The 22,892-nt window shown below is 65.7% G+C and overlaps 1 protein-coding gene across 3 annotated transcripts in view; it reads right to left on the bottom strand.

Moving 5' to 3' along the window:
* PIEZO1 (piezo type mechanosensitive ion channel component 1) overlaps nucleotides 1–22,892 on the bottom strand; it is a 42,966-nt gene that overhangs the window by 5,144 nt on the left and 14,930 nt on the right. The window contains exons 3-40 of one of the 3 annotated variants that reach the window (XM_059713949.1): nucleotides 19,769–19,891; nucleotides 18,482–18,524; nucleotides 17,966–18,128; nucleotides 14,395–14,548; nucleotides 14,064–14,277; nucleotides 13,243–13,414; nucleotides 12,979–13,089; nucleotides 12,695–12,779; nucleotides 12,116–12,210; nucleotides 11,755–12,015; nucleotides 11,558–11,669; nucleotides 11,012–11,190; nucleotides 10,248–10,396; nucleotides 9,803–9,982; nucleotides 9,470–9,579; nucleotides 9,142–9,302; nucleotides 8,707–8,883; nucleotides 8,470–8,595; nucleotides 8,156–8,356; nucleotides 7,851–8,055; nucleotides 7,543–7,647; nucleotides 6,922–7,075; nucleotides 6,335–6,578; nucleotides 6,049–6,145; nucleotides 5,695–5,863; nucleotides 5,265–5,354; nucleotides 4,960–5,048; nucleotides 4,456–4,527; nucleotides 3,737–3,837; nucleotides 3,096–3,183; nucleotides 2,896–2,967; nucleotides 2,354–2,526; nucleotides 2,134–2,258; nucleotides 1,708–1,896; nucleotides 1,141–1,399; nucleotides 822–1,010; nucleotides 432–702; nucleotides 171–288 (exon numbers count right to left, since the gene is read on the bottom strand). In XM_059713949.1, coding sequence (XP_059569932.1) covers nucleotides 171–288; nucleotides 432–702; nucleotides 822–1,010; nucleotides 1,141–1,399; nucleotides 1,708–1,896; nucleotides 2,134–2,258; nucleotides 2,354–2,526; nucleotides 2,896–2,967; nucleotides 3,096–3,183; nucleotides 3,737–3,837; nucleotides 4,456–4,527; nucleotides 4,960–5,048; nucleotides 5,265–5,354; nucleotides 5,695–5,863; nucleotides 6,049–6,145; nucleotides 6,335–6,578; nucleotides 6,922–7,075; nucleotides 7,543–7,647; nucleotides 7,851–8,055; nucleotides 8,156–8,356; nucleotides 8,470–8,595; nucleotides 8,707–8,883; nucleotides 9,142–9,302; nucleotides 9,470–9,579; nucleotides 9,803–9,982; nucleotides 10,248–10,396; nucleotides 11,012–11,190; nucleotides 11,558–11,669; nucleotides 11,755–12,015; nucleotides 12,116–12,210; nucleotides 12,695–12,779; nucleotides 12,979–13,089; nucleotides 13,243–13,414; nucleotides 14,064–14,277; nucleotides 14,395–14,548; nucleotides 17,966–18,128; nucleotides 18,482–18,524; nucleotides 19,769–19,891 — 5,626 coding nt within the window. Of the gene's footprint in view, nucleotides 1–170; nucleotides 289–431; nucleotides 703–821; nucleotides 1,011–1,140; nucleotides 1,400–1,707; nucleotides 1,900–2,133; nucleotides 2,259–2,353; nucleotides 2,527–2,895; nucleotides 2,968–3,095; nucleotides 3,184–3,736; nucleotides 3,838–4,455; nucleotides 4,528–4,959; nucleotides 5,049–5,264; nucleotides 5,355–5,694; nucleotides 5,864–6,048; nucleotides 6,146–6,334; nucleotides 6,579–6,921; nucleotides 7,076–7,542; nucleotides 7,648–7,850; nucleotides 8,056–8,155; nucleotides 8,357–8,469; nucleotides 8,596–8,706; nucleotides 8,884–9,141; nucleotides 9,303–9,469; nucleotides 9,580–9,802; nucleotides 9,983–10,247; nucleotides 10,397–11,011; nucleotides 11,191–11,557; nucleotides 11,670–11,754; nucleotides 12,016–12,115; nucleotides 12,211–12,694; nucleotides 12,780–12,978; nucleotides 13,090–13,242; nucleotides 13,415–14,063; nucleotides 14,278–14,394; nucleotides 14,549–17,965; nucleotides 18,129–18,481; nucleotides 18,525–19,768; nucleotides 19,892–22,892 lie in introns of all 3 variants that reach the window. The other 2 variants (XM_059713948.1, XM_059713950.1) reach the window with 2 other exon arrangements.

Here is a 22,892-nt window from a genome sequence, read left to right on the forward strand (position 1 = left end):
GGGTCACCGGCACCGTCCCCTCCACAGTCTCCACCTCCCCCAGCAGCACCAGGGGCACTACCCGGCTCCCTCTCCCCAGGAAAGCTCCTGTGCCGTCCCTCTCTCAACCTACAATTCCCCTGGGGGAGAAGGGAAGGGAAGGGAAGGGAAGGTGGCCCCCAGGCACTTACGCAGCCAGGAAGCAGCTCTTGACTCGGAGCCCAGCAGCCTTCAGCCTCTGTCGGGATGGACTGGGCTTCTCCTCCTCCTCCTCCTCCTCCTCTTCCTCTTCCTCTGCCGTGCCCTCCTCTACACTCAGACACAGGGCGAAGCGTCACCCCCCTGCTCCCACCTGGCACATCCCTGCCTCAGCCCTCCTGCACGGGGCTGGGAGAGTAGGGGTGCAGGGGCCTGGGTGGGTCCCTCCCTGTTGCCGCCCAGACCCCACGTACCTGCCGCAGCCTCCACCTTCTGCTTCCTGCCCCACTTCCTCTTCTTCTTCTTCTTCTTCCTCAAGCGCAGCTGGCTCGCCGGCTCCCCATCCCCTGCCCCTTCCTCCAGGAGCTCTGGCTCTGGCCCCAGGACAGCCAGCTCCACCGCCCCATCGTCCCCACTGCCCAACACAGCCGGGGGCTCTGCGGCCTCAGGCGCCTCATCCTCCGCCCGCTCGGGCTCCCGCGGTGGCTTGACATCAGCATCCTCATGATCCCACAAGCCGTAGCGCTGCAGAGGGTGGGGAGAAAGCCCCAGCATCAGGGCTCAGGGGCACAACCCTGCCCCACTTGAGGCCTGGCTCCCGGGAGCTCAGGCAGGTGCCCGCAGCCCCGTCCCAGGGCTCTCACCTGCAGGAGGGAGCGGTGGAAGAAGAGAGCCATGAGCTGGATCAGGTCGTACTTGATGTAGCGGTCGGTCTTGTCCAGGCCCAGGATGCGGGGCGGGAAGTAGGGCTTGCCCTCATTGCGCACCAGAGAGGAGTAGCTGTTCCAGGGGAAGAACCCGAACTGGAAGAGGTATTTCACCACCACCATCACCTGGGACAGAGGAAGGCGGCAGGTCAGTGGGGGCCGAGGGTCCTGGCAGCGGCAACCCCCTCTGGCTGCACGCAGCTCCCCCACACCAAGCACGAGGCTCCCCAGTGCCCACCGCAGACCCAGACCCCACCTCGGTGTAGACGATGGCGGTCATCCAGAAGCGCTTGCTGGGCCGCGGGATGGACAGCATGGCCCAGAGGAAGACGAGGATGGGCAGGAAGAGGGAGATGACGGAGGCGGAGACCATGTTATTGAGGATGATGATGAAGTAGCAAAGCAGGTCAGAGTGGGCAGCCACGAAGCGGTAGAGGGCCAGCAGCAGCTGCAGCGCGCGGTTCTGCGCCCCGTAGAACCGCTCCGACTCCTCCAGCTCCTCGAAGGAGAACTGCCTGCAAGGCATGGGCCGGATTCAGGCGGCACTGAGCCTCTGGGGTCGGCTCCCACTCCCAGGGACCCCCGCGCTGAGCGTGCCCAGGGGCACGGCTGTGTCACGGGGAGGCACCCAGCACATGCACCCACCCCAGAAACCCCGAACATCAGGGCTACAGGCTGACTACAAGATGGCCCTAGTGAGGCACGGGTACCACGGCCCTGGAGGATGCCCCTGTGCACCAGGCCTTTCACACAAAGCTTCACATCAGCATGAAACCAAGCTAAGCACTTGAACCCTCCTCGCTGAGCACCCGCCAGCCACTACCTGTGTGACAGCAGCTCGCTGGCCGTCCGCATCCGGCTGCGGGGATGCACCAGCAGCTCCTGGGACCCCTGCACGTCTTCCTGGGAGCCCATGGCCACGCTCTGCTCCTCGCTGCTGCTTCGGGCGTCCTTGCCAGCTGGAAGGGCAGGAGCACTTGGGGGCTGAGCCCCCTTGCTGAGCGGGTCCTCACTGCTGCAGAGGGTGGCAGGGAGGGTCAATGCCAGGACAGCACAGGCAGCGGGGTCTGGACCCAGGCCTCTGCTCCCCACAGCGGGTCAAAGCCGGGAGCTTGGCACCATCCCAGCCTGGCCGCAGGAGAAGGGGAACCCCCCTGCCCAGATGCTGATCGGCCAGAGCAAGGACACGACTGCCTTGCACTGGGGTCCCTGCAGCCCTGCCCGGCCCCCTACTCATCTATGCACCTGCCTGGAAGCTGCGCTGTTCTGTGCATCCCGGGCAGGCCCCCCCTGTGTGTCGGTCTCCTCCGAGGCAGGCACGTCGTCCGCCGGCAGCTGGTACAGGTCATCCAGGGCCCCGCGGGGGTCCTCGTCCTGCCAGAGAAGGGCACGCAGTCACATCCCAGGGCCCCAGCACGGCTGCTTGGGGAGCTGCCAGGCATCCCCCGTGCTCCCCCCACATCCTGTACCTTGGCAAGCTTCTGGGTGAGGACGTATCTCTCGACCCAGAGGATGGTGGACATGTCAGCGTGCTCCCTGGTGATGGCACGCAGCCACTGCGTCAGCCCGTCCCCCGTGGCCTGGCACAGCACCCCCAGGAAGCGCAGGGTGCTCAGCATCCGCTGCACCACGTTGCTCTTCTCTGCAAGGGGAGGGAGGGACTGCTGAGCCCGGCTGGAGGGGCACCAGCCCTCCCCACCTGGGAGGGCACAGGCCACACTGTGCTGCTGACTTCACACAGCCAGGATGCAGGTTAAGCCCCCCCTCACCCCCAGCAAAGGGGTCCCCAGTGCTGGACTGGGGAGATTTGGGCCTTTCCTGGGGCATCTGATGCCTCCTTGCTCCAGGGTGGGTAAGAGCAGGCTAAGAGCTCTCACCTGCACCCTTCCAGCCCTGCGCTGCCCCAGCAGGGGTGGACACCGGCAATGGGTGAGTCCTGGGCACACCAGGCAGGGACATGCCCTGTCCCACCTGCCACCCATCCAGCTAGGGCAACAGGGCTCTGACCCACCTGCCTCCTCCTGCTCCTCCTCTGGCACCTCAGGGGTCTCAGCTTCAAACACGTCTCCAGCTGCACCATCGCCTGCAGGACATAGAGCAGGTCGCATCCTGCAGCCAGCTGAGACTCACCCCCAGGCAACGCTGGTGCACGGGATCCTGTGCCGTGAGCAAGGGCAGGAGTGCGGGTGGGGAGCAGGGAGCCCGTCTTACCTGCTGGCGTCTCGGCATCCTGCTGCTCTTGCTGTTCCCGCTGCTGCAGCACAGACTTGGTGTTGGTCACCCAGGCCTGGTACGCCAGCTAGCCAAGATAGGGCAGAGACTCAGCACTGGGTGGCCACCCCCATCCATCAAATACCAGCACCCACCTGCCCCCCGGCGCCTGGTGAGCAGAGGGACCCTTGGGGCACGTGGATGCAGCCCCTACTTTGACAGCTGCTCCCCTGCTGTCTGCACTGACTTGCTAAAATGCAGCAGGCACCTGCCAACACCAGCCAGCTGCCAGGCCCCGGCATGGGGTGGGGGTGGCACTGAGACCCACACCATGGGGGGTCGTCGCTGTAATGGGACCGGGGTTGGGTCCAGCAAAAGTGGGGATGGAAGGAGTGGGGCTGGAAAGGGATGGAGAGAGGAGAAACCAGGCTGGGGCAGGCAAGGGGTGGATGGATGGACAGATGCATGGAAGGACGGATGACAAAGGACCACAGGACTGGAACGGGTCCCCTAAGTTGAGACAATGGATGGATGGATGGATGGATGGATGGGAGACAGGCAAACAAGCCCAGAGCAGCAGCTCAGGTGCCCTCTGTGCCACCCATGGCACCCGCAGGCCCCAGGAGGCCACCTGCCCTCACCTGGAAGGCGCTCTGCTGAGCCGGCCTCTGCTCCTCCGGCGTGGACGACTCCTCCTCCTCGCTGTCCGACTCAAACAGGAAGTACTCTCCCGAGTGCAGCACTGCGCGGGGTGGGAACACACATGCCAGCATCACCCTGGGCACCGCAGCAAGGACGCCCACTCCCTGCTTCCTCCCGGTGCTTCGCATCACCCCCAGCCACCACCCCAACACTTCCTCTCAGCTCCCAGCCACATGGTGCAGCTCGGGCATCCAGAGCTGGCCCACAACCCCACGGCCAGCTAGGCACGGAGAAGTGGGGGTGCTGCCCAGGCCTGGCTGAGACATCCTGGCACCAGGACCCCAGTGTCCCAGGGCACAACTGCCCGTGCAATGCCACCACCCCTCCATGTGCAGGGCCTCACTGTGTGCTACACACGGGTCACATGCATGTCTTGCCCACCCAGCACACCCCCCGCCGAGCCCAACCAGCTGGTCCCCGACTCGGACCCACCAGCCACCTAGACCCAACCCCCTTCTCCCTCCAAGGTTAGTCCCGAGAAGCAGAGAAACGCAGAGTTAACCGAGCCCCGGCCAAGAACCAGCGAGAGGGGGCGGTGGAGGTGGATCGGAGCCATGCGGGGCACCCACGGAGTCAGTGATGGAGGCGCGGGCGGCATGGAGAGGGGCTGTTAGTGACCCGCCACCAGGCATTGGAGCCGTAGGCATGCGGGCAGTACCTGCGGCATGGTCTAACCAGGGCCGCCACCACCGCGTCTGCTGCCGGGAAGGGGCCTTCTTGCCCCCGGGCTCTGCGGAACGACCACACGGCCGGGTGAGGATGGCACCGCACAGGCAGGTGGCCCAGCTCCTGCCAGGCTTCGGGCCAGGGGCAGACCTCAGCATGGAGCGGGGAATGCCAGGGGAGCCAGCTCTGGGGCTGTTTGGGGACTGGGAGAAGGGACCGGGGCACAGGGCAGGGAGGCTTTGGCTGGGCATGAGACCTGCTGGGCTCTGGGGTGATGGCGCTGCCAGGATGGACGGGTTCAGGGTGGGTACAGCTGGGCTGGAGGGGGGCTGAGGACAGGCAGATGCTTCTGCTCGGGGCAGGAGATGGAGTCCCATGCACCTGGCCAGGGACTGTCACCTCTGTGCTACACCAGCCAGGCAAACAGCCCTGGGCTGGGGACGGGCGATGGCTGGAGCAACCCAGGGCAGGTTGCTCCCCCCATGCACCCCCTCACCTGTCCGGTCGTCCTCAGCACCCTCGGTGGGGTCGCTGGGCAGCCTCTCCTGGTGGTATTTCTCCTGCTTGGCGCGGATCCGCTCCATCCTGTGGCAGAGGCGGGCCAGCTCTGTCCCTGTCTGTCTGCCCCTTCCCCAAGGCCCCCCGGGACCCCTCGCCGAGCCCCTACACACTGCGATGGGTGGCAGCACTCCTGGCTGGACCACGGACCCCACCCCAGTCTCCTCCGCTCCCCCCACAGCAAAGGGGCAGCCCACCCTGAAAGCCCCCCACCCTGCCCGGGACCCCTCTACAGCCACTCACTGCCGCTTGAGCTGCACCAGCGATTTCTTCTCAGCCTGGCGGTGGAAGCTCATGCTCTTCAGGATGCTGGCCTTGAACAGCGCGAAGCCCCTGCCGAGACACCGCGGACAATGAGCACCAGCACAGCCCTGGCCCCCGGTCTCCCCCCAACCAGGGGTCAGGAAGGGGCAACAGCTGCAGAGAGATGCTCTGGCATCTCCCATGGGGCCATCAGAGCCAGCACCTTGGTCCCTGCCAGTTGGGGAAGGCATGGGGACCCCATGCCAGGGCCTCTGGCGCCTGGCACTGCAATGGATGCATACATGTGCATACGCATGCATGTGCATACACATGCATGTGCAACGTGTTGGTGTCTGAGGCAAAAGCAGACCCCACCCCCCGCTGGCAGGGCCCCCCTGGGGAAGTGAGCTCCCCCAACCATCAGCCTCACCTGGAGGCCTGCAGGGCAGAGGCCTGGAGGTCGGCGGTGACGTGCAGGAAGTAGTAGCTGAGGAAGACGCGGCGCTGGAGCAGCAGGAAGAAGAAGCAGATGCTATCCCAGATGATGCCGGCCTCCTCCACAGGCAGCGCACAGTCCTGGTCCCGGCTCATGCTCTTGGCTGGCAGAGGGGAGAGGGGACGGTCAGGCACCTGGGGCCGGACTCACTCTGGGGGATGTCCCCTCAAACTGGGACACCCCCAACCCTGTACCCCAAAGACCCCTGGGAGCCTCTGTCCCCTCCCAGCCCCTGCACCCCCAGAGCTGGGAGGGACACAGGGAGGTGATGCCAGGGCGGGTACTCACGGTCATAGTAGCCCTTCACGGTGCACACCAGGCTGAAGAGCTGGATCACCCAGCAGAAGCTGCTCTGCATCTGCTGCACGAAGACGCAGGAGAGGAGCTGCGGGAAGGAGCAGGGGATGGGGCGGTCAGGCAGCTGCAGGAGCCTTGGGCTGCCCTTGCCCCAGCTCCCAGCTGCATCTGCCTCCTACGTAGCACCCCTCCTTCTCCCCCTTGCAATGCCAGAGCAATGGGCACAGAAGCAGCAGTATGGGGGGGTCCCTTCCCAGGCCCTGCCCTGGGCACCTACCGAGAGCATGTTCTTGGAGATGATAACGGTGACGTTGTAGAGGATGAGGCAGTCCCAGATGGCCAGGCGTGCCCGGGCCGGCTTGCTCAGCATGGCCGTGCCGAAAAGCAGCAGGTAGAAGCAGGCCAGCAGGTAGCCCAGGCCGAAGATGCTGATGCGAGTGGCGCCCGTGATGAAGACCACGACCAGCACGAACCAGAAGAGGTAGCGGAAAACCACCACCTTCAACATGTCCAGGTAGGACCTGCCGACGGAGCCAGGATGGGGCGGTCAGGGCAGCCCCGGGGGTTTAGGATGCCTGTCCCAGCTGCAGGCCGCTCCCCGCAGCTGAGGCACTGCAGGTCTGGGGGTCCCTCTCTCCCTCCACCCACGGACTGTGACCAGCAAGGGGCCGCATGAGCGTTTCGTGGGCATCCCACATCCCGGGTCTCAGCCCCTGACAGCGTCACCTGCATCCCCGGGCACCGTGCTGATGGCCCAGCCCCTGCCCCTCAGCTGTGTCCCAGGTAGCACCCCCTGGCCATCTCCCTCTTCCAATGCCAGAGCGAAGGGGCAGCATAGGGCATCCCTGGGAGCCAGGCGCCTACCGGCAGTTGATGAAGTTGGGCACGGGATTGTGCCCGTCACGAGCAGGGTCCAGGTGGTCGGTGTTCTCGCCGGCCGCCCGGCGCCACTCCTCCGTGCGCTCCGCCTCGAAGACCCGCCACTGCTGGGAGGCGCAGAGCAGCAGCAGGAAGTCACCTGCAGGGACCAGGGGGTCAGAACCGGACCTGCAGACCCCTCCCCGGGGCATTGTCCTGGCTCCTCCCCCTCCCTTGCAAAGAGGTGGGACTCCAGCTAGGCTCCACCCTAAAAGGGACCGAGCCACGCCCCTTTCTTGCAAAGGGGTGGACCTCCAGATAAGCTCCTCCCCCCAGGGGATGAAACCACAACCAGGATCCTCCTCCTTCCTTAAGTGGGCAGGGCCAGCCCCAGGTCCCGCCTCCTCCCTGGGAAGTTCAGCCCGAGATCCAGCTGGTAGGGATCCCTGCCCGCTCATGGACCAGTATGCAAGGGGCAGGGCGGTGCCCAGTACCCGGGAGTCTGCTCTCCATGGATGCGGAGCACGGGCCTGCGCCCAACCTCTGCCGGGAGCACAGACAGACGGACGGACAGGCAGAGGGACAGGAGGACATGCCAATGCGCCAGGGGCAGCTGCCCGTACTCACTGATGAGGTTGATGGAGTTGGGCGCCATGTAGAAGTCGGGTAGGTACATCCACTTGATGAGTGCCGAGTTGAGGGGGATGGAGCGGCTCCACCTCCAGGGGTAGTCTGCAGCAAGAGGGGGGTCAGTGGGACCACGGGGGCAGGCACATCCTCTAAGGACCCCACTCCGCACCCTGGGTCCTAAGAACCCCCTGGCTGCCCCCAGCCCCCTGCATAACCTATTTGGGGTGCCACCTCCCCCCCCATGTGTCCCCAGGAGCTGCAGGCTCACGCCTACCCCAGCTTAACCCCCGTCCCTGCCCTTTTACCTTTGCAGAGGGCTGGGGGGATGCCCACGCACAGCAAGTACTGGTAGAGCAGGAAGAGAGCCAGGAAGAGGCAGTACTTGGGCCAGAGGCGGGCCACGGCGGCGCGGCGGCGCCGGGTCAGGATGACGACCAGCCAGCAGCCGTGCAGGATCACCATGAAGTTCATCCTCTGCCCGATCACGTTCACCGTCATCAGGAAGCAGATCTAAAGAGGGAGGGAGGGGGCTGAGCTGCTATCCAGGTACCTCCTGTCGTCCCCTCTGCAGGTGCTTGCTGGACCGGGGAACGCCCCCGCCTGAACTCACCTCCAGCCCAAACTTGTAGTAGAAGTAGTTGAGGAAGTACTGGGCGCAGGGCAGCAAGCCCTGGTCCAGCCGGGCATGCGTGCCCTCCTCAAAGATGGCCTCGGTGGCAGGCGGCACCAGCTGGTGCTGCCGGCGGTAGTACTCCTGGCGCCGGTACACCGCCGCCTCGAACACCAGCAGCAGCAGCACCAGCAAATGGTTCTGTCATGGGGACAGGGGCAGGGGTTTGAGTCCCGCCTCGGGCCCCAGGTGCCGGCTCTTGCAAACCCAAGCTGAGCCAAGGACCGTGGGGACGGGAGACGGGGGTCACGCACCTGGATGTAGCCCAGGTTGGGGTAGCCCTTGCGGATACCGAACCAGTTGGCGGGGTCCACCGGGCCGCGGTACAGCGTGGAGTTGTGCAGCTCTGCGGCCGGCAGGTTGGTGCTGTTCAGCAGAGGCTGCGGAGCGTGGGCGGCCGTGAGCAAGGGCAGAGGGGGGTCCCTCCTGTGAGCTGGGCACCACCCCGCGCCCTCCTCCGCCCAGCCCAGCAGCCAGATGCCCGGGCCAACCTGAGTGCAGTTGCTGTAGTAGTCGCTGGGCTGGACGACCTCGAGCTGATAGAGCATCTTGCAGACTATGATGATGCAGGTCCAGACGGTGGAGAGGCAGGAGGCCATGTGGCGGAAGCGCCCGTAGGGCAGTGCGAAGGCCCACAGTGCCACCAGCAGGAAGTTCATCACCGACACCTGCATGGATGGATAGACAGATGGATGGACAGAGGTCCAAACAGGAGCCAGCCCCCCCGCTTGGCCACCATGCCGGTGTCAGGGGAGAGCTGATGCAGCCTGAGGACCCCCTGAGGGGCTGGCTCCCCCCAGCAGCAGGGCAGACTCCCCTGCCACCTATCCAGGACCCCATGGATGGAGGGAATCCCTTGGACTCCAGCTAGAGCCCCCCCTCCAGAGCTTCTAAACCCCTTGCACAGCCCCCCCCAGCCCCGGTACCTCCTGCAGTGCCACCCAGACGGTGTACAGCGCCACCAGCTTGAGGACGTGCAGCTCCAGCACGCGCCGCACGAAGACCTGCCCCCGTGTCAGCACGTCCGAGAAGCTCCGGCCCAGCACCTCCAGCCGCTCCAGCACCAAGCCCCACTTGCTGGGCACCGCTGCAAGCAAGGGGGTGGCGCGGGGGACAGGACAGCCCGTCAGCCAGGCTGGCACCTGTGCGCCCCTGCCCCGGGCAGCTGGACCCACAACGAGCCCAGACACCCCAACCCAGCCCCCCGACCCCAACGGGGCAGGGTCTTGCTGCACCGCACTGGGGGGCACTCACCTTCCGAGGCAGTGTCTGAGCCGCCCTGCTCGGCCTCAGCCTCGCCGCCTTCCTCCTCCTGCCCCTGGGCACCCCGCAGCAAGCGGCTCTCGTACTCCTCCTCCTCGGGCCTATCAGAGAGGGAGGGGTCAGCACGGGTCACCCCATGACCCTCCGCGTCTTGCTTCGGCTCCCCCAGCCCCACCCAGGATGCAGAGAGGCAGGCCCCCCACCCTGCTGTGACTGCGGACCCCTACCCCTTCCCAGCTGCTCAGCCCCAGCCCTGGAGGATGTAGCCACCCCGCTCCCTGGTGCAGCTGAAGGAGCCCCCCCCAACAGCAGCCCCGGGTGTACCTGGGGGCAAGGTGGGTGCAAGGCGCCGGGGCAGGCGCGTGCTCAGGGTCGGTGATGCGCATGAAGGGGCGGTGGAAGTAGTGTAGCTGCAGGATGCAGGCCAGCAGGAAGAAGCCGGGGATGAGGATGCTGGAGAAGAGCGCGGACACACTAAACTGCTCCAGGCCCAGGTCCCTCAGCCTGGAGGGAGAGAAGGGCAGTGGTTCAAGCCCTGGCCCCGTTAGCCCAGGCTCGCCCCGAGGCTGCTAGTCCCACGAGACCAGCGTGCGTGGGGCTGCCCTGTGGCTTTGAGCCATGATCTCCATGTGCATTCCCCCTTCTCCCCGAGCAGGGATATAGACCCGCCCCGGACCCCTGGGTTCTTCCCCCGGCTCTGCCCCACACTCCATGGGGCAAGTCTCCGTGGGGGGGAGAGGTGCCCAGGGCAGGGGCTGGCGTCACTCACTGCCCATTGGTGAGGCCAGTGAGGTTGCGCCAGTAGGCGGGGAAGTCCTGGAACTGGTAAGTGTAGACGGCGATGAGCACCAGCATGGTGTAGGCCACCACCAGCCACCAGAAACCCTTCAGCAGCTTCCGCCACAAGCTGTAGTACACCTGTGGGACAAGAGCCATGAGCGCCTAGGGACGGGGCAGCCTGCCGCGTCCGCCCCCCCAGCCCTGCCCTGCCCCAGAGCTGCTCTGGATCAACCCTGCCCAGGGAGGTCAGGGGGCCTGGGATAAGTGTCCGGCCCCCCTCCAGCCCCCTGGGAGCCTGGGCATGGGGCAGGCACATGGACTTGTCTTGCAAAGGGGGCCCCAGCACCTACCCCTGCTTCAGGGCAGTGCCCCACAGCACCAGCCTAAAGGCAAATGCTAAGAGCCCCTGCTAGCACCCAGGGCTTGCCCATCACAGTGCCCCCACATAGCACCCAGGGCCTGCCCAGTTCAGCGACCCCTGCTAACACGGAGGGCGTGCCCAGTTCCATGCCCCCCCGCCCCACTAGCACCCAGGGTATGCCCAGCTCTGTATCCCCTTGCTAGCACCCAGGTCACACCCAGCATGGTACCCCCCTGCAAGCACCCAGGGCATGCACAGCTCTGTATCCCTCTGCTAGCACCCAGGTCATACCCAGCACAGTACCCCCCTGCTAGCACCCAGGGCATACCCAGCTCCACGTCCCCCTCCTAGTACCCGGGGCATGCCCAGCTCCGTGCTCCCACCCCGCGCACCTGGAAGAGGGTGAGGCAGAGGAGGAAGAGGAACATGTAGACGATCTTGTAGACGACAAGGCGCCCGGCGAAGCTGACCACGATGAACATGCCGGCGCACACCAGGATCCAGTACTTGGCGTAGAACGCCGTCACCAGCCCGCCCAGTGCCCGCAGCACCCGTGGCCGCCCGCTCGCCTCTGCAAGGCACCGCTGCTCAGAGCTGGGGCCAAGGGGGCATCGTCTCCACCGCAGCCAGTGCCCAAAACTTCCTGCCCTTTTTACCGGGGCACCTAACCCTCAAGCAGCAGCTGGGGGGAGCAATGGGCAAGGTGCCAGAAGCCCCCCGCCCCTGCAGAGAGGGTCTTGGCCCGCCCACCCCACCACCCAGGGCACTCGCACTCGGTGCTGGGCTCTCCTGGGGTGCTCTGGCTGCTTCTGGGGGATGCCACAGCCCAGCCCTTAATGCCCCACAGCAGCTCCCAGCCTGGAAGCAGGCTGCAAGGACCCCCCATCCCCCATGCCGCGGAAATACCGAGCGTGCCTTGCCAGCCCCGTGCCCCTCACCTGTGTCAGTGACGGTCACCTCGAGCAGGGGGGCAGGCGGGCGTCTCCGCTTCAGCAGCTTCTCCTTGACGGACTGGCGCAGCAGCAGCCAGAAGGTGAGGGTGTAGAGGACCTGCGGGGACAACATAGGTCAGGCCGGGCACCAGCTGGGCATAGAGATGCCCAGATGGACAGGCAGGTGGTGGGGAAGGGCTCACCTTGGCTCCCAGGTCCAGGCAGGGGTAGGGGGTGTGAGCCAGCCCCAGCTGCTCCAGGCTCATGGAGCCGAGGCGGGTAGGCAGCTCTGGCGCCAGGTCCATGCCCCAGACATACTGCAGGCCGCAGAGGGCGAGGCCGTAGAGCAGGATGAAGGGCGAGCACAGCATGGCGAAGTGGTGCCGGCTCCGCATGGTCCAGATGAGGCAGGCCCACAGCAGCAGGACAAAGGTCAGCCAGCTGTGGTACGTGATGCTCCACACCTGGAGGGCACCGAGACGGGCACGTGGCAACACCTGCCAGCCTAGGCTCCCACCCCAGTGCCCCCGCCCGGGGCGCATGAGTCTGCCCCCCGGCTCTTACCATCATGGCAATGAGGGCGCAGACGTAGCTCTGTTTCAGGACCATGTGGCCCAGAGCTTGCAGGGGGTCCTTGCGCCGTGCCCGCTTCTTCCTGGCTGCAGAGAGCGCGGCAGAGATAGTCGGAGCTGCCCCCGGGCTACCCACTGCCCTTCCCCACCCTGTCTCCCCTCCGGCTCACCCCGCAGGGTCCCACCAGCCCCCACCAAGGAGGTGGATGGAGATGGTGAGCTCTGGACCCAGCTGCAGGGTCTGAATTGCACATGGCTATGGGGGCATGAGGCTTCCCACCCCCAGCATCCTTCCACCATCAGCCCTTGCACGGACCCAGCGACCTGGGCCTGGCAAAGCAGCGGGTGCAAAATGGGGAAGGGGCAGGGCTCCAAGCAGGACAGTCCTCACCCTCCTGCCCTGCACCCCAGAACCAGGGGGTGCCCCCCACCCCCCCAGAGACCTAGCCTGCAATGCCAGGCTGCAGCCGCTAGGGGGCAGCGTGGCTTCACCCCACCCCACCCCAGGCAGCCCCGGTTCGGGGCCCTCGCTGCAACCCTCGACCACCCCTTGCCCCACCCCATGGCTTACCCAGCGGGGAAGGGTCCTCCAGGATGTGCACCGTGCAGTTATCGGGGCTGGTGGTGGGGGCCTCGGCACCAGGCGACAGCATGGGCTGGGGGGCAGAGGAGTGTGAGCTGCGAGCGCTGCACACCCAGGTGCCCCCCACTCACCCCTGTTAGCCCCATAGATCCTGGGGGGTCTGCACTACCGGCCCTACAGCCCCTGTGGGCACTAATTCCCGAGGGCACATCCCCTTTCCCCCACCGGGATACGAGGACCCTGTCCCCTGCCCCGGTGGCTCTGCTCCTGACCTTGGTGTCCTCAGGGAGGCTGTCCCCAGCCTGGGGCCAGTGCTCCAGCTCCACCAGCTCTTCATGCTGGGGCGGCACGGCCCGTGTGTCTGTCTCTGTGCTCATGAGTCTCTGGGTTGGGGGAGAGCCAACCTCAGTGCCAGGTGCCAGGGCCGCAGGCACCAGGTCATTGCAGCACGGAGCATCTGCTGCCCTGGGGCAGGTGGGGAGAGAAGGGGCAGGGGATGGGGAGGGGAAAGGCAGGGCTAGCCAGGAGCTGCTCACCCGGCGGCGGGCTTCCAGACGCCTGAGCTTCAGCAGGGTGACCACGGTGAAGTAGAGCAGCAGCAGGACGCCAGGGTTCACGTAGACGGGCCAGCGATGGCTGGTGTTGAGGACCAGGGCATTGGGGCTGCTGCAGTTGGTGGCTAAGATGATGTCCTTCAGCCCAAAGACTCTGCAAGGGGGAGAGGATGGTGTGATAGCCCCTGGCGGGGGTCCCGATGCCGCTCCCACCGCCCCGTGCAGCTAGCGCAGCTCCTGGGTTGCGCTGGGTAGTGCCACCCACACCCCATCCTGCACCCTGCAGAAGGGGCTCTGAAAGCCAGGGATCCTAATGCACTGTGATTACAAGCTGCCTAGGGACCTGGGTGCTGGGGAGGGCACACGGCACCTGGAAACAGCCCAGCACCCAGCAGGGAAGGGGCACCGTGGCCCAGCCGCCACGGCCCCGGGGCCTTTCCCTGGGGAACAAGCCGAGGCAAAGCCACAGCTCACCCAGCAGGGATGAGACAAAGGAGCCGCAGCCACAAGGCACAGCCCAGGTCCGGCTTTGATCCCTGCTCTGAAAGGGCAGGGTGGCACCATGCACCCATGGGTCCAGCCCAGCCCCACGGCCGCTCCCCTGGGACCTCATCCAGGAAATACGACCCACGTGGGAGCCTGGAGCTGGTGAAGGGGGGTTGAGTCCAGTTCCTAATGGCACGGTGCCCTGGCATGGGGAAAGCCAGCGCACCTGGGCAACCTCCAGCCACCTGTCCCCATTGGGGAGACAGCAAGGGGCCAGCTGGATGGCGGTGGGAGGGAGGGAGAAGCTGCTGACTTACCGTGCCCAGATGCTGGTGGGAGGTAAGAAGGCCTGGATGTACGGTGCCTGGTAGCTGTAGAGGCAGAGGAGGTGGCCGGCGGCGTAGACGCCCACCATGATGCAGAGGGCGTTGAAGCCCAGGTGGCTGAGGCGGAAGTGGCAGGCCCACCACGTGCACATGCCCACGAACAGCAGGTAGTAGACGCTGGAGAAGGCCGACGGCAGCGTGATGCCTGTGGGGTCAGGGCCGTTACCCCGAAGGGCTGGCGATGGCTCCGGGGATGAGCCCCCCTTAGCAAAGCAAAGGGGCTGCCATGACCCTGGGCTGAGACCCCCCACACTCCTCTCACCTGCCAGAGCCAGCAGCAGCAGCGCCAGCCCCTTGCCGGCCGCCCGCAGCAGCCAGTGCACCTTCACCCGCAGCTTGGCGGCCAGGGGTGTCGTCTCCGTCGCTGCATCCTCATCGCCCGGCTTCTCAGCACCTTCATCCTCCTCCTCCTCCTCCTGCGGGCATGCAGGGCAAGGTCAGGGCTCCCTTGCCCATGCTACAGCCCCAGGACTGAGCACAGTGGAGACCTACCGTCCTGAAGGGCGCCAGGGCTTGCATGGGCATTGCCACCCTGGATGCCACATCCCGTGGCTTGCCATGCTGCCTAGTGGCTATCTGGGAGCCGGGGCCTGGACACCTGGGTTCTGTCCCCACAGATTTTCTGGCTGTGCCTCAGTGTCCCCCTCTCCAGCCCTTGGGAAGGGCTTGGAGACCTTTGGGGGCCCACAAGGGACGAGGCAAGTCGGCCACGGGCAGGATGATACCACAAAGGGCGCTGGGCTGGTGCACAGGACAGTTCAGGCTGACGCCGCTGCAAGCAGCCAGGTAATCAGATCCAGGGATCTAGCGCTGCAGGGACGTGAGCGCAGGGGCCAGCCCCGTTCCAGCCAGGACACACTGACACACGATCCCCTGGCTCCCCGGAAAGGCCATGTATGCAGGCCCTGGCATGGAGGAGGAGAGGTCGCCCCGACAGGTGCAAAGGCCACGGGCACGGGGCAGGTGTGTGGGGACAAGGGGGTCACTCGAGTCTGGGCCCAGCACCCCACAGAGCAGCCCCTCAGCCAACGTGCCACATACCCCCGGACCACTGCTGCAGCTGTGGCATGGGGGACATGGCCCCACTGCCTGGAGGCCAACCTGACCTGAGATGCAGGGAGGTGGAGACGGGTGAGAGGCCCAGTGCTGCCAGCCTCCTGGGGAAGGCACTGGTACTCCCCAGCTGGCAGCACGGGAGAGACCTGGACACGCCGTGGCCTTGGCCATGGAGAGCAAGCAGCTTGAGGTCTGCATCCCCCACAGCCAGCCCAGCCCTTGCTGGAGGTGCCAGGAACAATGCTCCCTCCATGCCAGCCCAGAGCCCAGCTGCCTGCACCTGCCCTTGTTCATCCCGGCTGCCGGGAGAGCGTGTGCTGAAGAGCCGCTGGCCCTGCCTGGGTTCCCCGCCTGGGCTCTGCTCCGCCGTGCGGGGTCCCAACAAAGGCATGTGTGTCTGACCCGGCTCTGGTTACCGCCGGGCATGGGGCCCCAGGTTCGGCTCCAGCACGGAGGAGCACCGACTGCAAGGGGGACCCAGCTCCCATGGAGGAGCAGGGGGTGCAGCTGAGCACCCCACCAACCTGGACAGGCCATTCCCACCCCTGCCATTCAGGTGTGCAGGGATTGCTGTGCCTCTCCTCCAGGCACCCAGCCAGCACAGAGCCTGGGCCCTCGCTGGCACCAGCAACATCCAAGCCCTGGGGGCAGAGACCAGGGGAGCTCGCAGGGCTGGTGACACTGGGAAGGGAGCTTTCAGTAGCCAGAACAGAAATACCTGGGCACACCCCCGTAGCACAAAGCAGCGGCACTTTGATGGAGACACCTGTCCACTCCCCACCTCCACAGCAAACACCCGGGGCCTGGGAACAGCAGCCTGGGGCCGCTCTCATGCCACGAGAGATCCCAGCCCCCTGGCATCTGGCTGGCAGGGAGCTGGGAGGGTTGGGGGCTAGAAGGGTCCTCCCCATGTATAGCACCCATGTGCCAAGGTGGCGGGGTGCAGCACGTGCCCCCTGTCCTGGGCCACCGAAGAAGGAAGGAATGAGCCCCTCGGTGCTCAGGGCCAAGCTGAGATGCTGCCCCACTGCCAGGGCAGTGCTCCCAGAGGGTGGGCACTGACTGCAGCCTGCAAAGTCTCACACCCAGGGACACAGCCATGGGGGTGAGCTGGGGGTGCCAACCCAGCCTGGGGGACCCCTGGCCCCAACATCCAGCCCAGTGGTCCCTGCAGGGGGTGAGAAGCCAGGGTGCCTGAGCTATGGCTGGAGAGACTGGAGCAAGAGAACAGCCCGAGCCCAGTGGTTGCAGCCCCCCATGGGAACAGGGCAGCTTTACGAAGGCTCCCCCATGCAGGGTGCTGACAGCGGGCTCTGGCCAGGCGGTGCAACCCTAGCTAGGGACAGCTGTGCCAGCTGCTGTGCTGAACCGAGGCTCCCACGCCTCGGTGCCAACAGGAGACAAAGGCTGGAGACCGTGGGCGTCTTGTCGACCTGGGTACGGCCAGTCGCGGGGGGAAGCACCTGCTGCACAACCGGCCTAATCCCAGAGTCGCCCAGGGGGCAGGGAGGGCACGGGGCCAGGAGGCTGCCCGGGGAGCAGGGAGGCAGGGCATCTCAGTACCAGGCAGGGCTGGAGCCGCAACGAGTTATCTGGGCCTCTCCCACCCCATCCCTTGCCGTGCCCGGCTGGCGAAGCTGGAATGGGCCCAAGTCATGCTGGAAGGGCTCTGCGAGGAGCCTACACCTTCTCCCCTTGCTGGGCACCCCCAAGACCCCAATGCAGGATGGGTCCAGCTGCAGCTCCGGGGGCAGCAGGGTTAATGCTCCCGCTGGCCGGGGGGAGGCCGAGGTGCAGAGCCCCCCCAGCGCGGCTGTCCCTGCCAGCACATTCTGTTCTCAGCACGGCTCACTGCCAGGTCTCCAGCCCCCCCGGCTCAGCCAGCCCCATAATGCCAGGGCCCCCAGAAGAGCTGAGCCCCAGTGCAGGCAGGCGAGCACTTCTGTATGCTCTGCCCCCATCCCCATGCACAGCACCGGCTCCTCCACCTCCCACCTGGTGAGCCCCGGGGCTGCGGGGAATTGCACAGCCCTTGGCCCTGGGAGAAGCACCCTGCTGCCCGCAGACAGCCTGGTTTTCCAGGATCACTGCAGGGGTGCGGCGCCAGCTCAGACGCATCCTGGCACTGCCCAGGTTGCTCCCAGGCAGGGCTAACGAGGAGAATGTAGCCCCCTTGGAGGTCTGGGGGGTTCAGGGAGGCCTGGCTGCTCCACACCCCAGCTCCCGTCACAGGGGAAGGGACAGCAAGGCATGCAAAGCCCACGACGGGGCATGCTGATCTGCACATGGGTCGGGCACAGCTGTGCACAGCTGTGCCGCGCTCTGGGGCCAGGCAGGGAACCCACGCACACGGCCCCTGCGTGCCCGGCAGGGACAACTTGGCAGGACCAGCCGAGGGGCTGCAATGGGCCAAGGAGCTGCCCAGCCCTGGGGCTCGTGGGCGGCAGAGGCTGCCCGGCGCGGTGCCCAGAGCTCGCCCCGGCCCCACATAATGGGAGTCTGTTCCTCGCCTGTTTGCAAGGAGTCCCTATGGCAACCGCGGGGAAACAGGGGCACCGTTCCACCCGCAGCGTGACTCACCTTGGCTCCTACAAGACGGGTGAAGCCGGGGCCAGGCCCTGGCCCAGCCCCCAGTTGCAGCCCCCTGTCCTAGGGCAGCGTGGCCCGGCTCTGAGCCTGGGGCAGGCACCGGCGCAGCCCTAGCAGGAACCTTCCCGAGGCCGGGGCAGGCCAGGGGGATATGGTATGGGCAGGCTCTCCAGGCCGCAGAGACTCACCTGCTCCAGCAGCTCGAGGGATGCCGGCCTACGGACGCGGGCGCCCGCCCCATTGAGGGGCCTAAGGCGGCGACACAGACCCAGGCAGATGGCGGAGACCAGCAGGATGCCCACGTCGGGGGCCACCAGGCGCACCGAGTTGGGGATGTCGCTGAGCTCCAGCCTGCGGGGGAGGGTGGGAAGGGGGTGAGATGCCAGTTTGCCTGTCGCAGGACACCTGTCTACACTGCTCCCCAAAGCACTGGTGCAATGCACACCCCACACCAGGGATGAAGCCATCAGGACAAGGGCATGGACATGTCCGTGTTCCCCGTGGGCACAGGGCAGGGGCTTCCAGGGGAGCTCCCAGCTGGGTGCCAGTGCCCAGAGAAGGCACGGTGCAGTATGTGCCATCCTCCTGGAGCTATTCAAGGAGCCTCTGTCCCAGTGGGCCCCAGATCAAGCCCTGACCCCAGAGCATCCCCTCCCCTAGGCTGCAGGCACCCACTCCGACCCCCTGAGCAGACGGCCCCTCACCTGGTGACCCCAACATGCCGGGACAGCGTCTCCCACATGCTGCCTGCGAGGAAGAAAACAGAGACCAGGTCAGATGGAGGGTGCAGGGGCAGGGTGCTGCCCAGCCAGGCAGGCAGGGGCAGGGCAGAGCCAGTTCACATCACTCCTGGCACACTTGCCCGTGTGCCCAAGAAAGGCCAAGCCCCGAGGGGCAAAAGTCCCCTCCAGGCAGAAAGGGATGTGCCCACCACGGGGCCCCTAGCCAGCCTTGGCCCTGCACTCCCCAAGGGCAGCTCTCGCCTGCCTGGGGGCTGTCAGCTTGGGGGCCAGCACTGGAAACCCCATCCTGATGGATGGCCTGGCCCACCGAGCAGGTGCCCCCCGCAATGTGGGACGTGGAGGCAGCGCCAGGGCATGCTGACGGGGCTGTGATTGCACCCGGCAGCTGGGGGCTCTCGTCTGCCTGAGCCTGGCCCCGCTCCCACCCATGCTAGTGGGGAGGCTGCGTTGCAACGGCAGCAGAGAGGCCCTGATTGAGGGGTGAAGGCTTCTGCCATCTCCCTGCCTGGGTCTTCCCGTTCTCCCCCATTAAAAGACCCCCAAGCTGGGGACAGCAGGGCAAAGAGAAGCAGGGCTCCTCCACCAGCAGCTGCGGGGCAAGGGGGCTGGCGCTGGGCACAGGAGCCGGCCCTGCTGGCTTTGCCCCAGGGGTTTGCAGCAGCCAGGCTGCTCCAGCCCAGGCGCGGGGGAGCGGTGTAAGCTGGGCCTGGTGTTACATCAGGGAAATGTTTCCTCCAGCTCTAGCTCCATGACAAGATGGAGAGCGGGCAGCCCCTTGCAGACCGCCCCTTCCCCATGAAAACACAGGACCAGTGGGCCAGGAGCGTGCAGGGCAAGCAGGGCAGGAGCAGGCCCCCATCCCACCTGGGCTCCCCCCCCAGCCAGCAAGAGGGTGGTGCATCTGGGGGGCATTTCCTAGGAAGGCAGAGAGCAGCAGAGACCAGGGGCATGGAGCCAAGGGGAAGTGACCCAGCGGCTGCTACCAACACCTGTATCCCCTCCGCATGGGCAGAGGGAGCTGAAGAAATGGGCGGGGGCGATGGACCCCAGGCTCTGACATGCTTGTGGATATGATCGTGATGTCACGGAGGGACTCTGATGACCTCATGGCAGAGGCCAGCTAGCAGTGACTGTGTCTTGGGTGGCAGCAAGGGCAGGAGGGGAGCGGGGACCAGGCTGGAGCTGGGCCTGGCGCGAGGGGGTGGCACTCCAGGCTGCCAAACCAGGGGGTGCCCCCGCCTTACTCACAGTTGTGTCCCAGCAGCTGGCCCAAGCCGGGCACTGTGTAGAGGCATATCTGGAAGACCAGATGGGCGAGGAGGAAGAGGATGCTGGTGCCTAGGAGAGCTCGCAGGAGGCGCCCGGTGTGACCTAGGAGACAAACCATCCTCGTTGCTGCCTTCACCCTTGTCCACTACACGGGCCCTTCACGGTGGGCAGAGAGAGTGGCATGGGTGGGGGGATTGCAGCTCATCCCGGGCTCCAATTATCCCAGCACTCAAGGAGTTGCTCAAGCCCTGACCAGTGGAGCTGGTGAAGTCCATGCTCCCAGCAACAGGCAGTTCACCGCAGCAGCTAAGCCGGCCCTGGGGTGAGATCCCAGCCTCCAGACACCGACTATCCCGCGGGCACCATGTGTCTGGCCAGCACCCCCAGCACACGGGGAAGTGCCCGCAGCCTGCCAGGCAGCCCCTCCATGCCATGAAGGGCTCCACTGTCCCACCTCCAGTGGCCTTCGACAGGGAGCGCAGCCCCAATTAGCCACAGCCCTGCTGCAGTTTGGTTAGAACATGCACCACACACGCACACGCATGCCCCCACATGCGTGCCCATGCACACACAGATGCATACATGCACATGCAAGGACACGTGTATGCACATACACACTGGTGCGCACATACATGTGCATGAATACATGCATACACATACACGGGTTCACACACAAACCCATATATGCACACACACACATGGGTGCACACATACACTTGCATGGACCCATGAATATATGCACACACAGGTGCACACACATACACAGACCCATGCATGTACAGTCCACATGGGTGAACACAAACACATGCATGGACCCATGTACGCACACAGCCACAGGTGCACCCATATGCACATGGACCCATGCATGTACACACACGCACACAAACACATCCATGCACACACACACGGCAACTTGAAAAGGCAAACCTGCGGGGGTTGATTTGCAAATGATTTGCACATGTAACGCTGGACCCGCACACCCTAGAGCCACAGCCAAAGCGGGCACTGGAAGCAGAGGAGGCACGTGCCCCTGCCCAGCCGCAACAGCCCCCAGGAGCTCTGGGCAGCAGGCCAAGGGCCTCCACATGTACACACACATATGTATGCATGTATGCGCACACCCAGCTGCCTGGAAACAAGAGGGCGACGGGCTGCGAGGAGCAGAGCCTCACAGTACCCCAGCAATGCAGGGAAGGACTGCAACCCCGCCTTCCCATCCCTATTGACAGGAAAACTGAGGCACCGCACCATGCAAGGAGTCCAGGCCTGCCTGGGAGGCCTGGCTGGCCCCCCAGCTCCTGAGGAAGCTGCAGCAGGACCCAGCCTCCCTGCTCGGGGCCTGACCCCGCACCCGCCCCCTCCCGCAGCCCACACAAATGAAACCCAGCTGGGCTCCCGCGGCCTGCCAGCGCGGACAGCCCCGCGGTCCAGCCCCGGGCCGAGCCAGCGTGGAATTTTCCAGGCGTGAGCTGCCAGGTGAGGCCACCGCTGACAAATCCCCCCGCGGCCGCCCCCGTCAGACCTTCCACCAGCTGCGCAGCCCCCTGCGCTCGCCGCCATGGCTCCTCGTGCCAAGGATGCTACAGGCAGAGAGCTCACACTTTCCTCTCCTCGGCTGGAAAAGCAGCGCTGGCGGGGGGCGGGGAGCCGGCTAGGCCAGGGGAGCGGAGTTTGGGCTGCGTTTGGGCTGTTTTCTAGCCTCTTCCCTGTTTTCCTGGAAGCCAGCGTGCAGCGGGAGCCCACTGCGCTGGCACATGAAATATTCAAGGGAGCTTTGAGTAGCCGCCAGCTCCCGGGCTACAGCTTGTCCTGGCTGCAGCAGGCCGTGGGCCCCAATCCTGCATGCCGGTGGGAGCACGTTAACGCCCCAATGCATCCCCTGCAGGGACCCTCGCCCAAGAGCTCCCCTGCACCAGCAGCAGACAGCAGCAACAGCGAAGCCCATGGGGCTGGTCCCAGATGCCCCACGTAGAGGTCCTGGAGAAGGACAGGGGGGCACCGCACAGCAGAGCCCAGCCCGGCCCCGTGGCCACGGCCCCGCTCTGAGGTTTCCGGCTAATGTGCCTGGGGTTTGGAAGCCGCCATTTCCAAGTGAGGAGCCTATTAATAGATGGGCCGGGCTATAATTAACAGCGGTCCAGCCGCCAGTGAGCCACCGCGCGCCGAGACCCGCGAGCGGCTCAGCCCAGGAGAAACCGCAGAGGAAGGAGCCAGGCACCGCGATCGGACGGCACGCAGCCCCCTCGGCCTAAAAATACCCCCATGAACCCGGTGCCCAGCCTGAGGGCAGCCTGGGCTGGGATCCAGAGGCAGAGGGGGCCCAACTCGGGACACTGGAGGGCATCAGCCCTGTCCCCAGGCACCAGGATCCATGCTGCCACCCAGCCAGGGCAGCTGAGATACCAGCTCTGGGCTGGACCCAGCCGGGGTGGGGGTGCTATAGTGTAGACAGGGCTCAGGCGCACCTCCTGGCCTGGCCCCTGCAGCTGGGGAATGGGGCCCCTGAGCTTTGCCATGCACGGATATAGCCCTCGTGAAGGTCTGCGTGCCTGAGCCCCACCTCTACGATGGCCAAGGCTTGCCACGGAAATGCTAATAGCCCTGTCCCCCACCCCGGCTGCCCGGCTCCACTTGTGCTGGACTCACAGAAATCAGAGCCGGGACAGGGACCTGTGCTGCGTCACGTCAGCTCGTTCAGGGGCCAGGGCTGCTCCCTGCCAGCCCCTCTGCAAGGGGAGACCATTCCTAGGCCTGCTGGAGCCCCAAGGACCCCGTTCCTCCCCCCGATCCCTGCCGTGGGCTCACAGGAGAAGGCAGGCGAGCTCTGGGAGAGGACGTGCCCACTGAGCACCAGTCCAGAGCCTGGAACAGCGCCCGGCTGTGTCAGCAGAAAGGCAGAGGTGAGACGCCCAGCCTGGGATCAGCCACACGAACCGTTGCAGCTGCTGGGCTATGTGTCAAAGCCTCTGCGCTGCTGGCAGGGATGGGGGAGTCTCTCTGGGCTCAGCAGAAGGGGTCTGGGCTGCACTTGGGGTTGTAGGGCACACCTGGCTGCATGCAGGTGATGGAGGGGGGTGCTGAGGAGCACAACCCAGGTCTTTCT

The sequence above is a fragment of the Alligator mississippiensis genome, chromosome 10 (genome assembly GCF_030867095.1).
Source record: "Alligator mississippiensis isolate rAllMis1 chromosome 10, rAllMis1, whole genome shotgun sequence".
NCBI lineage: Eukaryota > Metazoa > Chordata > Crocodylia > Alligatoridae > Alligator > Alligator mississippiensis.